We start from the raw sequence: 14,414 nt of genomic DNA on the forward strand, positions 1-14,414 counted from the left end.
GGTGCCTCTTTTCTGTTTTGGCACCGAGGTGGTGGAATGAATTTCCCCTAGATGTCTGTAAAGCTGAGTCACTGGCTATGACCTACATCTTCAACCAGCCTTAAACTAGCCCTTATTTTTTCCTTGCTTGTTTTATGTATTAAAAAAGTACTATAATTCCTCCCACCAGCGTTTTAGGCTGATGGAATCGTATCCTAAGTCTAATAAGAGCTTAGGCTTAGGATACGATAAGAGTATCTGCCGGATAAGGATACTCCGGCATCCTTATGGATAAGAGCATCTGCCAAATGCCATAAATGTAAATGTAAAAATCTTGGAAGCAAATAAAGGATCTCAGAATACACAAAACATCAAATTTAGGTGTATGGGGCTCCAGAGAAGAGGACGACATAGGATTCCACTCCTGACAACCAAGTACAGGAGACTACACTGGGCACAGAAACATAAAAACAGGGCAGATTAAGAAAAAAAATTGCAGCCATAAATAAATAAATAAATAAATAAACAAACAAACAAATAAATAAATAAAAGGATACAATAAAATAAAAAATATATATATTGTTTCAGTTCATCAGGTCGAACGATGATGAACAAATGAACTATCAAACGATCGAATAAAAAAAAAATAATAATAATTACTTAATTGATTAATCAATTATTTAATTAATTTATAAATAAAACGATAGAATGAAATTAAAAAATATTTATATATTAAATTTTTAATTTCATCGAGTCGTATAGTAAAACCTGTCCGTGTTCATTTGTCTCGCCTCTGGTTGGTTTTCTGTACGAAATGACGCACACATCTTTTACCCTTTTTAACTTTTTAAACCTGACAAATGACAATAAGATGCATTTTGAACAGACTCTCCCAATGAGAATACATACATTTGTGTTACTGGCAATTGAATGCGTGTTGAATGCGTGCCTGCAGGCTGTGTGCAGAAATAGCGCTCACAGTCAGATACGTTATAAAGGCCGTGGGCTGCGTGTGCAGATGCGACAAATACTACTGCGGAGGCGTGAGTTTCCTCTGCGCATGCGCACTATGCAGATTTTTGCAGCTTAGCAAACACAGGAACAGTGAGGTGAGTGTTGTGGGGAACAAATGTAAATAAACTCCGACGTTCAACACAGACTTTCTAAAGAGTGTTAAAGGGTTAAATCATGTTTGGTTAACGGTAAGTAAAATGTTCATTAGAAATTTGGCTGATTTAGAAGGTGTTAGCTGGTTTAGCTGGTTTAGAAGGTGTTAGCTGGTTTAGAAGGTGTTAGCTGGTTTAGCTGGTTTAGAAGGTGTTAGCTGGTTTAGAAGGTGTTAGCTGGTTTAGCTGGTTTAGAAGGTGTTAGCTGGTTTAGCTGGTTTAGAAGGTGTTAGCTGGTTTAGCTGGTTTAGAAGGTGTTAGCTGGTTTAGCTGGTTTAGAAGGTGTTAGCTGGTTGGCTATATCTCTCACCATTAAGACCGGAAGAAGTAACGTTAAGTAACATTAATGCTAACCATCTAACTATCTACAGCTTGTTAACCAGTTCACACACTTCTCTGTAAACACTTAGCCATTAGCATCACTAAGAACTCTTTAGAAGTAATTAGATTTTTTTTTTTATTTTGATTAAAAGATTTTCAGCGATGTTAAGCTGAAAATTAGTTAATTAGTGCTGACTAGAAGCTTAAAATGGTTTAGTCTGTTTAATCATCAGCAGAAACCAGAAAGATTTCTGAAAAAAATACATTTACGTTGACCAAATTGCACATAGGTTTCTGATGATTTATTTTATTTTTTATTTATTTTATTTTTATTTATAACATTTTTAATTTTATTTATTTATTTTATTATTTATTTATTTAGTTTGTAATTATATATATTACATGTCGTTTTCTCCTAAAGGAGTTTATAAAAATAGATGATAAAGCAATGATAGTTTAAAATGTGTTAACACAACAGTCGATAAGATTAGAAGTGACTGATCAAGTCAAGTCAAGAAGCTTTTATTGTCATTTCAACCATAAATAGCTGTTGCAGTACACAGTGAAATGAGACAACGTTTCTCCAGGATCATGGTGCTACATAGAACATCGACAGAGCTATAAGGACTTAGTAAGTTAGTCCTAGATATATAAAGTGCATCTGTGCAACCTGGTGTAAACAGTGCAGGACAAAAGACCGTGCAGGACAAGACAAACAAGACAGTGCAGGACAAAAGACAGTGCAAACAAAAAATACAAGACATTACACAAAAGACCTTAAACAAAAGACAATACACAAAACCAGCACTGACCAGTGTAAATACTGTATGTTTAATCAGTATTACGTGTGCAGAAATACTGGAATGAACACAGTATTATAGCAGCAGTTACATGAGATATTGTAAAGTATTGTGCAAAACAGCAATTGACTGAAATGTAAGAACACAGTTGGATATCCTAGGCTTTTCAGTCTGCCTGCATTTCAGTTAACATAACGGTTTTCTTCCGATAATATTTATTAAGAAGTCTGTCTTTATTAACTTTATTATTTTTTTCTTCAGGTCACAAAAAGCGGTTAAAGATGACTTCTTGGAGTGATCGCCTTCAGAACTACTCAGAACTTCCTGCCAACATGGACGGCATGTCTATGAAGAAGTACAGGCGAGAGGCTTATCACAGGTAAATCATAGTTTATTGACAGCTGTGAATAACTTAAATTACTGGTTTTATATGCACATCATCTTTAGTAGTTGAGCCAGTAGTTTAGTATTTCAGATGCGATACAGGAGTTTCGTTACTTTTAATGCCAGATTATAATTTCTGGTATAGTGTGCAGTACACACTCATCTAAATGAAATTAACTAAAAATGATTGTTGTAAATGTAGCTCTGCCATAATCGGTTTGTACAGACAGAAAGGTGGCTGCATTTTTTTTAATCACAGCCAGACTTTAGTGGGAAACATGGGACTGTTTTACAGCAATCCACATTCTGTACTGCCTAATCGGATCATTAATATTCATCTTTAAACCCTGTTCTTGACTGTATGTCTTTGTCATTAGCTGTAGTTTGTTGTTTCAACTGACTATTGGGGTTTTCTGTATGCATTTCATTCCACAATTATAATTTTCTTAAATGTACCGTAACTTAATTTATTCAGAACAAAGTAAGATGCAAGAATGATGCTGTTATAGGAAATAATCAATACTAGCTATGTTAAAGTGGATTACTTTTCTGTAATAACAAAGTCTGATGTATGTTATTTCTCTTATACTACAGAAATTTATCATCTATTACAGTCATTAATTTATTAACATTCAAGACTAATTAATTATATATATATATATATATATACATATACATATATATATATATATATATATATATATATATATATATATATATATATATATATATATATATATGTATATGTATATGTATATATATATATATATATATATATAAAAACATCTACTGCTCTGGAACTTTCAAAACAAATTAGGTCCTGTTGTCACTCACAACAAGCTGTACAAGTTTGAGTTGTTCCCTCACCAGCCTATTTCTTCTTCTCCTTTTGTCTTTGAGATAATAAGAATTGCACAAAGCTTGACACTTTACAAAGAAAATGGAAAGTACTTTTCTGTAATGGGAAACTTGCTTGTGCTTACAAATATTCAAAAATGTAGCCTTGCTGTAGTATAATGAAAAATGATACAAGCTTGTGACAATACTCATAATGACAAGAGGTTGCCATGAGATTTGTTCCTTATACATCACATTTTTTAATAAACATTTGCGGTCTCAATGAAAATATGCAGATTGCTTGATTTGCCTGAATGTATGAAAGAAATAAGCATGGCCTTTTGTTGTTTGTATTGTGTCATCTGTTTTTGTTGTTGTTTTTTTTTTTTTAATTGACATCACGTTGACAAGTGAATTACTGATAAATTATTGCTTCACTGTAATGGATTTGCAGTGTCTTGGCACTTTTCTCAGATTTTTAGCAGAATATAATAGAAACCATTTACTGTCGGTATACAATATGACATGGTTCTGTCCGATGGAAAAACATTTACAGTACCCTCTTATTATTCAAGGATAAAGTGCAGAATCAAATGGCAGGTAAATGAGGGCACTGTTTCAGTTTGTGTTCAGTGATCAACACTGTTATTACTATGCAGTGGTAATTAGCCGATGTACATACTGTAGTAATGTATAGTACATTTATTCCTTTATTACAAAGCTTACCACGGGAACTGGCCCAATGTCATCCTGCTATGAGGTATGCGAAAGTTTTGTCATTGACCTGAAGTATTGACTTTGTATGCAATTTGTAAGAATTATCCACCAAAATCATCACCTTTTTCTGAACAGACTTCATTTTTACTTACCCGGTTCTTTGGTGTGGCCTCCCTTAGGTGCCCTTAAGATGACCACTTTTTGGTCTTATTGGAAATTCATAAGTGTGAGACCTTTCCTCCATTTTCTCATTTTCACATATAATATATCATGCCAAAGGTTAGAACTTTGGCGTTTCACTGTCACCTTTGCAGAAGGTTGATTAACACCACAGTGGACATTGACATACCTGAGTCCTGTTTTTTATATTCGTTATTCTTATACTTTTTTCTTGTTACTCTTAAACTACTCTTAATAAACATGATTATGGATGGATAAGCATCATACGGTCACCATTATTTAATGATGTATGTTTTTGTAAACAGTATGTATTTTTTTTTTTAGTTTTTTTTTAGTTGTTTTTTTTTTTGTTCTTGCGTAGATCCAAAATGGAATAAGAAAAAAAATCTTAATAAAGCATGACTGAGAAACAAGTCTGTTGTTGTGAGTCAGATTCTAATATTTAAAATGTTGATCCGTCATCATATAGTGTACTGGAAATAGCTTGAAAAGGAGATGGATTAGTCAGGTTAGCCCCAAGGTTGTAGGGAATTTGCTGTAATGTCTTTAAATTTTGGATTTTTAAAAATGTCATTTCACTTCATTCACCAGATGAGTTCTTAAAGTTCATACAAGTTTTTTTTTTTTTTTTCTTGTGTAACTTAATATTACTACAGTTATTTATAGCCTGCAATGAAGGCCAATTGATGATAAATGACAATACATGTCTGAAAATCTTCTAATGCAAATAATATTTACTGTCTTGACTAATGTACTTGTGTTTGAGCCTAAATTTGATGTCAGCTATACATATTTTATAACTAATGTTCTTTCCACAGTTATTTCTTCACCCCAAAATTCGGACATACTACATATTATTTATTATTTGTTGATGTGTGTTAAAGGCACCACAAAGGGAAGAAGGTAAAACCTGTTTGCTCCAGGGCTACCGAAATAGTAGCTGTCCTGCTTTGCATCATGTGAACAATCTGTGATTATTCTTTTCGTTTACAGAGTTTTTGTCAACAGAAGTTTAGCAATGGAGAAGATTAAATGCTTTGGCTTTGATATGGATTACACTCTAGCAGGCAAGTACTCTTCCTTTTTTTGCAGTGTTTTCAGCCATACATTTAGTTGATATAAGACTGCCATGTTCACGCTTGCAGTGCATTTTAGTCAATACTGTATATATGCAATATGTTATTTAGCTCTTCTAACATGGTTCACTGTAGAAGCCATGGTTCTAATGGCTGCGATGTACAATACAATGTAATAAAACGACTGTAAATGTTTTAGAGTACGTTTTGCCCACCGGTTGTGGGGTTCAGTTCCTGCCTCTGATCTCTGTGTGCAAAGTTTTCATGTTCTCACTATGCTACAAGGTTTCCTCTGGGTTCTCCAGTCCAGACATACGGCTGATTCTGCATTTCTCAGTTGTCCATAGTGTGTGAATGGGTGTGACTGTGAGTGTGCCCTGTGATGGGTTGTCACTCAGTCCAGGTTGTCCTCCACTTTGTGTCTAGAGTACACTAGGAGAGATTCCAGGCTCCTCATGACCCTGCAAAGGAAAAGTGATCCAGAAAATCGATGTCTGGATGATTTAGGGTTTTTTGAGAATATCTGACAAGCCATAATCTGTTTTTATAATCTATTCAACATTATACTTTTCCCATTTCCCTTAAACTGCTTATTCAGCCCAGAGAGCCTTGGTGTACAAGTGTTGTATCAGTTAACAACTTGTTTTGCAAAGATGCAGACACATTCCAAAGTGAAGAGCAAGTTGTTAAAAGCAGCCTGCTGTGAAATGGAAACTGATAGTCTCTGAAATGTACATGGATGCATTACACATAAGGGTACAGGAACAGACATTGATATCAGTCCTGTCACAATCTTTCTTGTTTTGGGGCTTATTGGAAATGTTTTCACTGCTATGTCATAGCACTAAAATATGAACAGCAGCGCAAATACCACAGTCCATCTGTGCTAATAAACTCAACTCCTGGTCTCTTCTGAAATTTTTTTTTTATTCTCCACACCATGACTGTTCACTTACTTGTTACAAAAGCTAGCTTTTACTGTATATTTCTAAACATATTCTTTACACTATATTCACAGTGTATAAGTCTCCAGAGTATGAATCCCTTGGATTTGACCTGACAGTGGAGAGGTTGGTTTCCATTGGTTATCCACAAGAACTTCTCAATTTTGTCTATGACCCGACCTTCCCAACCAGGTAAACTACAAACCTAATTAATTACCAACAAACCTGTTGGTATAATTAATGTTTGTAGCATGTCTGTTTAAAAATAAATAAATAAATAAAATATATATAAAGTGTGTGTATATGTGTATTCTAAAAGAGTATTGTGCTACTGTTATGTATGTATATATATATATATGTGTATGTGTATATGTATATATGTATGTCTTTGGAAATGTTGTTGCTGCAAATATCTATCTAATCTATATTTAATTTTTTTTACAGAGGCCTGGTATTTGATACATTATATGGTAATCTGTTAAAAGTAGATGCCTATGGCAACATTTTGGTATGTGCCCATGGGTTTAACTTCATGCGGTGAGTAACCATGAAATAAAGAAGCCTTGCATGCCTCTATTTGCTGATATGTTCTGGGAGCACTGAGCTATACTGAAAGCAATTACCTTTGTTGTGACAAATTGCATAAATGATTTTGGCAAATTTTCTGAAATAGTTTTTTCTGATATTGTTAGTAAGCTATTATGAAGAAGAGTTCCATTTTGAATATATTTCTGCACTTAAGTAACCATTGCCCCAATGGCAACATCATTCTTCAGTTGTGTACAACAGAAAACAGAAGTTAGTGGAAAATACTGATTGAATTTTACACAGAAACAGAATCTACTGTGCTGAATGTGGATGTGCATCATGCTGTTTTGTTCTACTTTGAATGGCCTGTTGATTGGAATGTTGTTCTCACCGTTTTTCTGGCTTATATTGGCTTGTGAATGTTTGTGTGTTAATTTTGGTTATTTTTCTCTGAATATATGGATGTTGGGCATTTGATGCATGCCTAATAATGCTGTTTTTGTCTCACATAGGCCAGAGATTAGGGAATTATATCCAAATAAGTTCATCCAGCGTGGTGATACAGAGCGATTCTACATCCTAAATACGCTGTTTAACCTCCCTGGTAAGGCATTCCTACTAGCTCTTAGCACTAGTAGAAATATCATAGGTTGTTATTATAATTTGATTCTTTTACACCAATGCTGACAGCCTTTGTTGTTCACTCGGTCTGTTTTGTGTTTTTATTTAATCCAGAGACCTACCTTTTTGCCTGCTTGGTTGATTTCTTCACCAGCTGCCCCAGATATACTAGGTTTGTTTGTATCAGTGAACAGTTTTGTCTTATCTAGCTTTCTGCAGAATTAAATTCCTGCTTCTATGTAGCATAACCTTTCTCTGAAGACGGGGTGTCTGTAGGTATGAATTAGGGTTGGAGCTAAATTCTATAGGTATTCAGTAGAAACACTGTTGGGATAATTATCTATTTACAGGCTGCCATATTTGATCTGTTTGTGCTAATGAAAATCTCTTTTTCCTGTTCCTCAAAGCTGTGAGACTGGTTTTAAGGATGGCGATCTCTTCATGTCCTTCAAGAGTATGTTCCAAGATGTGCGAGATGCAGTTGACTGGGTCCATTTCAAGGCAAATATCTTTGAATCTCCAACAGAGCCATTTTCATCATTCCACATACTGTATACCTACTAAAAAAAGCTGACAAGTGTGTTGCATTTGGCTACTTTCATAGGGTTCCCTGAAAGAGAAGACTGTTGAAAACTTAGAGAAATATGTGGTGAAAGATGTGAGTAAATACAAATTGCATTTTGCGGAAATTCATTATGTCAGCCAGTACATTGGTTCATCTTTTTATTTTGTTCTGCACATTTATGCTTCTTGTTCCCCTCAAGGCCAAGTTACCCTTGCTTCTTAGTCGCATGAAGGAAGTTTCCAAAGTCTTCCTGGCCACTAACAGTGACTACAAATATACTGATGTGAGTGGTTCAACATGTTTGTTTATATATCATATATCGTATTCTATATTCTTGTGTGTGTGTGTGTGTGTGTGTGTGTGTGTGTGTGTGTGTGTGTGTGTGTGTGTGTGTGTGTGTGTGTGTGTGTTGTGTGTTGTGTGTTGTGTGTTGTGTGTGTGTTGTGTCCTAAAATTTAAAAAACTTAAAGCTGACTTTTTAAAAATCTCTCTCTAAACCCCATTTGTAAATTTTCAGAAAATTATGACATACCTGTTTGACTTCCCTCATGGTCCAAAAGTAAGTTGAATTAATTATCACCCTATAACGGTGCTATAGATACACTAGTATAGTAGAGTAGTATACTTGTCGCTTAATAAATGAACATAATTTTTAAAAATATATATTTAGGAATAAAATGTCAGGTCTGTTTAGCTGTATAGCCATATAAACATGAAGGTTACTGGTCTTTTCATGTCTGCAAAACCACATTTTGTTCTTGTGCTCCTGTTTAGATATGTCTAAACCGTCCAGGCCTTTTCCCTTACCTGATAATCCTTAATGTATATATAGTAGGCAAACAAAATATCTTAGATCTGACTTATTGCATGTGTTTTTTTTGCAGGTTGGCACACTTCATCGGCCTTGGCAATCCTACTTTGACCTCATTCTGGTTGATGCCAGGAAGCCTATGTTTTTTGGAGAGGGAACAGTCCTGAGACAAGTAGATACAGTAAGATGGCACAGTGCTTCCCCAGTGATACACAGCTTTCAAACATGCCTTACTCAATGCTTTGTATTAATAGCTTTAATATCATGTTGATACATAAGATGTTTTTGATCATATATTCACTCTTTTGTTGTTTCTTAAAGACCACTGGGAGACTTAAGATTGGGACTTACACAGGACCACTGCAGCATGGCATTGTGTACTCTGGTGGTAAGTGACACTATGTCTAGGCCTAATATTCAAACTATTAGATTTATTTAATGCTATAAAATGCAGGATCCTATTTATGTTCCATTTTCTGCAGGATCCTCAGACATTGTGTGTGATCTATTGGGGGCTAAAGGAAAAGACATCCTGTACATCGGTGACCACATTTTTGGTGACATTCTCAAGTCTAAGAAGCGTCAGGGTTGGAGAACGTTCCTTGTGATTCCTGAGTTGGCTCAAGAGCTACATGTCTGGACTGACAAGAGTCGTATGTCTAACTTCACTTCTGTATCTTTTAGAATTAATGTTAATCTAGTCTTAAACTGAATGATCTTATTATATGTTGAATCTTGTATTTTAAACAAGTTGTGTTGTTTTTCATTGTGTTTGAAAAAGCACTATACTGTAAGGAATGATGTCAGAGGACTGGAAATCCTTTGGAAACCATAGAAAAAAGTAAACGGGACCTGTTCTTTTGCGAAGAATTACAGTTTTGTTCTGCTCTCTCTTAACAGCACTTTTTGAGGAACTGCAGAGTCTGGATATTTTCCTGGCAGAACTTTACAAGTAGGTGTCTTTGAATGTGATGGTATGTTTTTTATTTTTATTTTTTATTTTATTAAAGTAAGACAAGTACACACACTGTTCCGTAAATCTGTAGTCACTGGCACATAGAAAGAAATGGACTTTCTATTTTATTTGCAACTGCTTTCAGCCTCTCTCACATGTTCTTCATCTGCATGTGTGTTTGCTCCTACTTCTTTCCTATCACCACTTGTGACCCCCAACATTTTCTGCTTCCAGGCATTTGGACAGCAGCAGTAACGAGAGACCCGACATTAGTTCACTTCAGAGGCGGATTAAGGTGATGAGCTGTAGTTATTTTTATTATTTGAAAGTTGGTTATTTCAGTTCCAGCAGATTTATATTTACTTATTTAACTTCTGATTTTCACAGAAAGTAACCCATGATATGGATATGTGCTACGGGATGATGGGAAGTCTATTTCGTAGTGGCTCTCGGCAGACCCTGTTTGCTTCTCAGGTGATGCGATATGCTGATCTGTATGCTGCCTCCTTCATTAACCTACTCTACTACCCCTTCAGCTACCTGTTCCGAGCTGCACATGTGCTGGTGAGTGTGGATTTGTGTTTGAAAACTCATTTGTAGAGCCCTCTGCTGTCTGCAAGAAAAATTGCAGCTGCAAAAAAATAAAATTAAAGATTATAACGTTCTATCAACATCAGGGTCAATTAGAGTAATATTAAGACGTCCTTGTCCCAGTCATAGTGTAAATTTAGCAAACCTAATTTAAATATTGAAGCACTCAGATTGGTTGTTCAGGAGCTACATGCTGCAGTCAATTATGTGGCAAAAAGGTTATTTTGAATGCCTTTAAAGCTGAGAAACAGGAACAGTCTTTCTGTGGCTATATAATAACTATAATAACAAATTCTATACTAAGCTGTATCAGAAAATGAATGCAAATAAATTATAGCTCAGTACAGCAGACTGGCGCACCATTAGAAACCATGCATTGTGATGAACACTTAGATCTTTTATCTGAGTTTAAGGCTTTTCATTGAGTTTAAGGCTTTTTTGAGGCAGTTAGTTTGATGGAACTTACCATGCTTAAAGCCTTTAAAATTGCAGAAATGCGTAGGTTTTTTTTGTTGCATTTAAGTTGTCTGCTGTTATGGTCTTCATGGTCGATGGAATGTTAAATGTTAAATACAATCAAGCTCAATTATGTCCATCACTGTAAAGTCTAAAATTTGCCAAGTTGGGCCAATGAGTAGACTGCTCATAAATTATTATTTATTTTTTTTTGTTCAGATGCCACATGAGTCCACTGTAGAACACACTCACGTGGATACCAATGACACTGAATCTCCCATGGCAACACGCAACCGCCACTCTGTGGACTACAGAGACCACGAGTGTAAGAAGCACCAGCTGACCCGCTCCATCAGCGAGATTCAGCCTCCTCACTTGTTCCCACAGACACCACAAGAGATCACACACTGCCACGATGAAGACGACGATGAGGAAGAGGAAGAAGAGTAATATTGTTCCAGTTATAAATGTAACAAGAAGTGAGTCTTTTGGGACCTACACATTACCAAGAAATCAGATGATGATTATGAATTTGTAGTTCATAGAAGATCTTTATACTTGGATATGTTTGTTGTTTTTTCCAGTTGTGCGTCCTAAATCATATATATTTTTAAGATAAAATTTATGTTGTGTATAAAAGCTAAAAGCTTTAAGGGTGCCTTTTGTTGTTCAGGCAATCTTGATGAGTGACCCACAGTGTGACCATCAGAGACCGGCTTCCTCTCTCAAGGCAGAGAAGGCAGCATCAGCCTTCTTTCTTAAATCAGTGGAAACATTCAGTTTTTTTGTAATCTCATACAATGACTGACTTTGCATGATATTAAGGGAACTATTGCAGTATTTGCATTACAGGATTTTCATTTTAAGCATTACGTATTATGTGGCAGGTTCCATTCAAAATTAACCCACACTGTGTGGTGGGATCTGTACTCATCTCACATAGACAACCAAAGCTTACAGATGTTTAGCAGAGACAACACGCATAATGCTTTCCCCAGAAACTGTGTGCTCACAGAGTGTTAAAACAATACATTGAATAGGTGAGCTGTTAAAACCTAGCGTTTGGATCACTTTTAAAATTGTGTTAAACTACTGAAGTATAATTATATCTTCGGATTGAGAGCACGAAGACTCTCATACTATGCACCTGTTTTGTCTTGAATGCAGCCAAAGGGTTTGAATTAATCGACGAGTGCACAAGGAGGGCCACCATAAGTGAGGATATCTGTGAGAGCTTTAACGCTTCAGCTGCTGTAATGTAGTATGTAAACTAGTGAGGGAATAAGAATTTGGGCCACTGTGATTTTTTTTTTTCTTCTCTTTTCTCCTCTCTCTTCTCCTTCCTTCACGTGTATTGTGGTCCAGCTATACACAGTACTAAAATGACTTGACCCGGTATGTAGACCTGAATCAGCTATTTTTATTACAGATTTAGAAATTATTTTTTTGCAAAAATTGATGCCAACTGTAGTAGTAAGTAAAAGTAAGGATTTTTTTTTTTAATTAGCTATAATTATTTGCTTGCTAATGATGGACAAATGGGTCAGATAGAATTTGACTAATAAGCATGCTTCAGGGAAGCATATTTGTTTTTGATTAATTCATAGACATGGTTTCTTGGCCCATGTCCTGCTTTGACCTGAGCTGCCTTTTGGATACATGTAGACATTAATTTAACCCTGTACTAAAATATGCTCATTTATACCATATCAATATGTCAAATAATCTAGTCTAGAGTCTAAAATAGTCTAGTTTTCTTCAGATTTGTTTATTTTTAAAACGTTATTACCTTGCTATTAAACGGTTAGTTTTAACATGCTGCAACAATGTACTGTACATGTCCCTGAAATTCAATGCATGCTCTTTGAGTGCTTTTGGATAAGATCAAAAGTTTCAGAATTTATAAAATATGAAACATAGTTGATCATGATTAAGATGGTTTGCATTAGAAGTTAAGAGTGTAACAGTAAACTGTAACTATGGCCTGCTTTCTTAAATAGCTGTGTTCAGGACTCCCAGCTTATAAAATGATTTTTGGTTAACCTTTTTTGACTTGTGTTGGTTATATCCCAGTTGCCTTTCAGGCAGTTTTTTAAAATCTGGCATGTAGTTTAATCATGTTTTTAATAGAGGGCATTGCTTAATTAGCATGTTAGTTATTTCACAGCACTTTTACAGTCAGGAGCGTTTTGAACTGTTTACTGTGCAAACATTAAAACTGCCTTCATTGGTGTTCCTAAACATGTAACCACTGGAGCATGCGCTCATTTTAACGTGCACATTAGCCTCTTTTTCCAGACAGCAGTACCACCTCGACAATGTCACGGAAACTGCTTTATATTATGGAGTTTGTGACAGCATGTTTAACGGCATGTAATGAGTGACGCACATGTAAAGAATTGTGAAGTCCATGCTGCATGCAGCCACGTCCTCAGTGACTCTGGGCCTTATCCAGATGCAATCACAACCAGCTTGCATAAATAGTAGCTCGACTTTTCTAGTTGCTTGGATTTCTCAATGGTTTTGTACTAAACTACTTACCACAAACTGGGGATGGAAAGATGGTTACTGGAGTGCAGCTCCAGGTGTATGTAAATAACAGTTCTACTATTTTGGTAAATTAAAAGCATTAACAAAGTGGTGGTGTTTAAAAAGCAGCACAGAGATAAAACAACGGTCACGTTACCTGAAATCATGCCTTGGACAGAAACTGTTTTTTGTTGTTGTTCACCTATTTTCTGTTTCAAACATTGAAGTTGTGTTATGTTTTTGCCTTGCAGAATGCAACAAGTCTGTAATTTTACTCTTTAAATAAAGTGTTTTGCGATCAAACCTGTTGCAATCGGTCACACACTGGAAACCCGGAATCATTCAGAAACAAACAAACAAAACAATTTGGCTAATTCAAGCTAGAATAATGTTAGCTGAATGATAACCTGGCAATAATAAAGTAATTGATAAAATATGTACTTTTATAGCACAGATACAATGAGGTTATTTCCAAAGCTGTTAAGAATTTTTCAGTGCTCTTTTGATTCCTGACAGAATTGCATAGCAAATTAAACCCTCAATTACAACGTTCTGATGTAAAATGTATTACTAAAATCTGAATTCTTCTCAGTAGAATATGCTTGAATGAATTTACATTGAATAAAAGTCAATTTTTTTCCCCAGTTTTGATCACTTGCACATTTCTGATTATTCAGGCTAGCCAGTTTTAATTGTAACAAAGATAGCATCAGGGTTAGTAGTGGGGTTAACTTCAGTGTTTCTTTGATTATAATGAGTTCAGATAGATGGGATTTGATTCCTGCCTCTGCCCTGTGTAAATGGAGTTTGCATGTTCTCCCTGTACTTCAGGGGTTTGTTCTTGGTGCTCCGCTTTCCTCTGCATTAAACTTTAGGAAGCGCAGAGGACCAAATGTTCCACAACATTATTCTGGAAAATATCCAGAGTAGATAAAACAAGCTCAATAACAGCAG

At 35.5% G+C, this 14,414-nt stretch overlaps 1 protein-coding gene across 4 annotated transcripts; it reads left to right on the plus strand.

Moving 5' to 3' along the window:
- Nucleotides 1-1,048: 1,048 nt before the first annotated feature.
- On the plus strand, nt 1,049-14,104 carry nt5c2a (5'-nucleotidase, cytosolic IIa). 4 transcript variants are annotated; one of them, XM_060872573.1, is made up of 19 exons: nt 1,049-1,088; nt 2,528-2,645; nt 5,378-5,451; nt 6,479-6,596; nt 6,849-6,941; nt 7,445-7,536; nt 7,668-7,725; nt 7,961-8,054; nt 8,158-8,211; nt 8,318-8,401; nt 8,636-8,677; nt 9,003-9,110; nt 9,251-9,317; nt 9,412-9,582; nt 9,830-9,881; nt 10,119-10,179; nt 10,272-10,448; nt 11,151-11,410; nt 11,605-14,104. In XM_060872573.1, exons 2-18 carry the CDS (start codon nt 2,548-2,550, stop codon nt 11,379-11,381), a joined length of 1,674 nt encoding a protein of 557 aa, XP_060728556.1. In that variant the 5' UTR covers nt 1,049-1,088; nt 2,528-2,547; the 3' UTR covers nt 11,382-11,410; nt 11,605-14,104. The 4 variants fall into 4 exon arrangements, with proteins under 4 accessions (XP_060728556.1, XP_060728554.1, XP_060728557.1 ...); XM_060872574.1 differs by adding an exon at nt 4,209-4,247 and having other exon boundaries at nt 1,053-1,088; nt 11,151-14,104; XM_060872571.1 differs by having other exon boundaries at nt 11,151-14,104.
- The last annotated feature ends 310 nt before the right edge of the window (nt 14,105-14,414 follow it).

Source organism: Tachysurus vachellii, chromosome 6 (assembly GCF_030014155.1).
Source record: "Tachysurus vachellii isolate PV-2020 chromosome 6, HZAU_Pvac_v1, whole genome shotgun sequence".
Classification (NCBI taxonomy): Eukaryota; Metazoa; Chordata; class Actinopteri; order Siluriformes; family Bagridae; genus Tachysurus; species Tachysurus vachellii.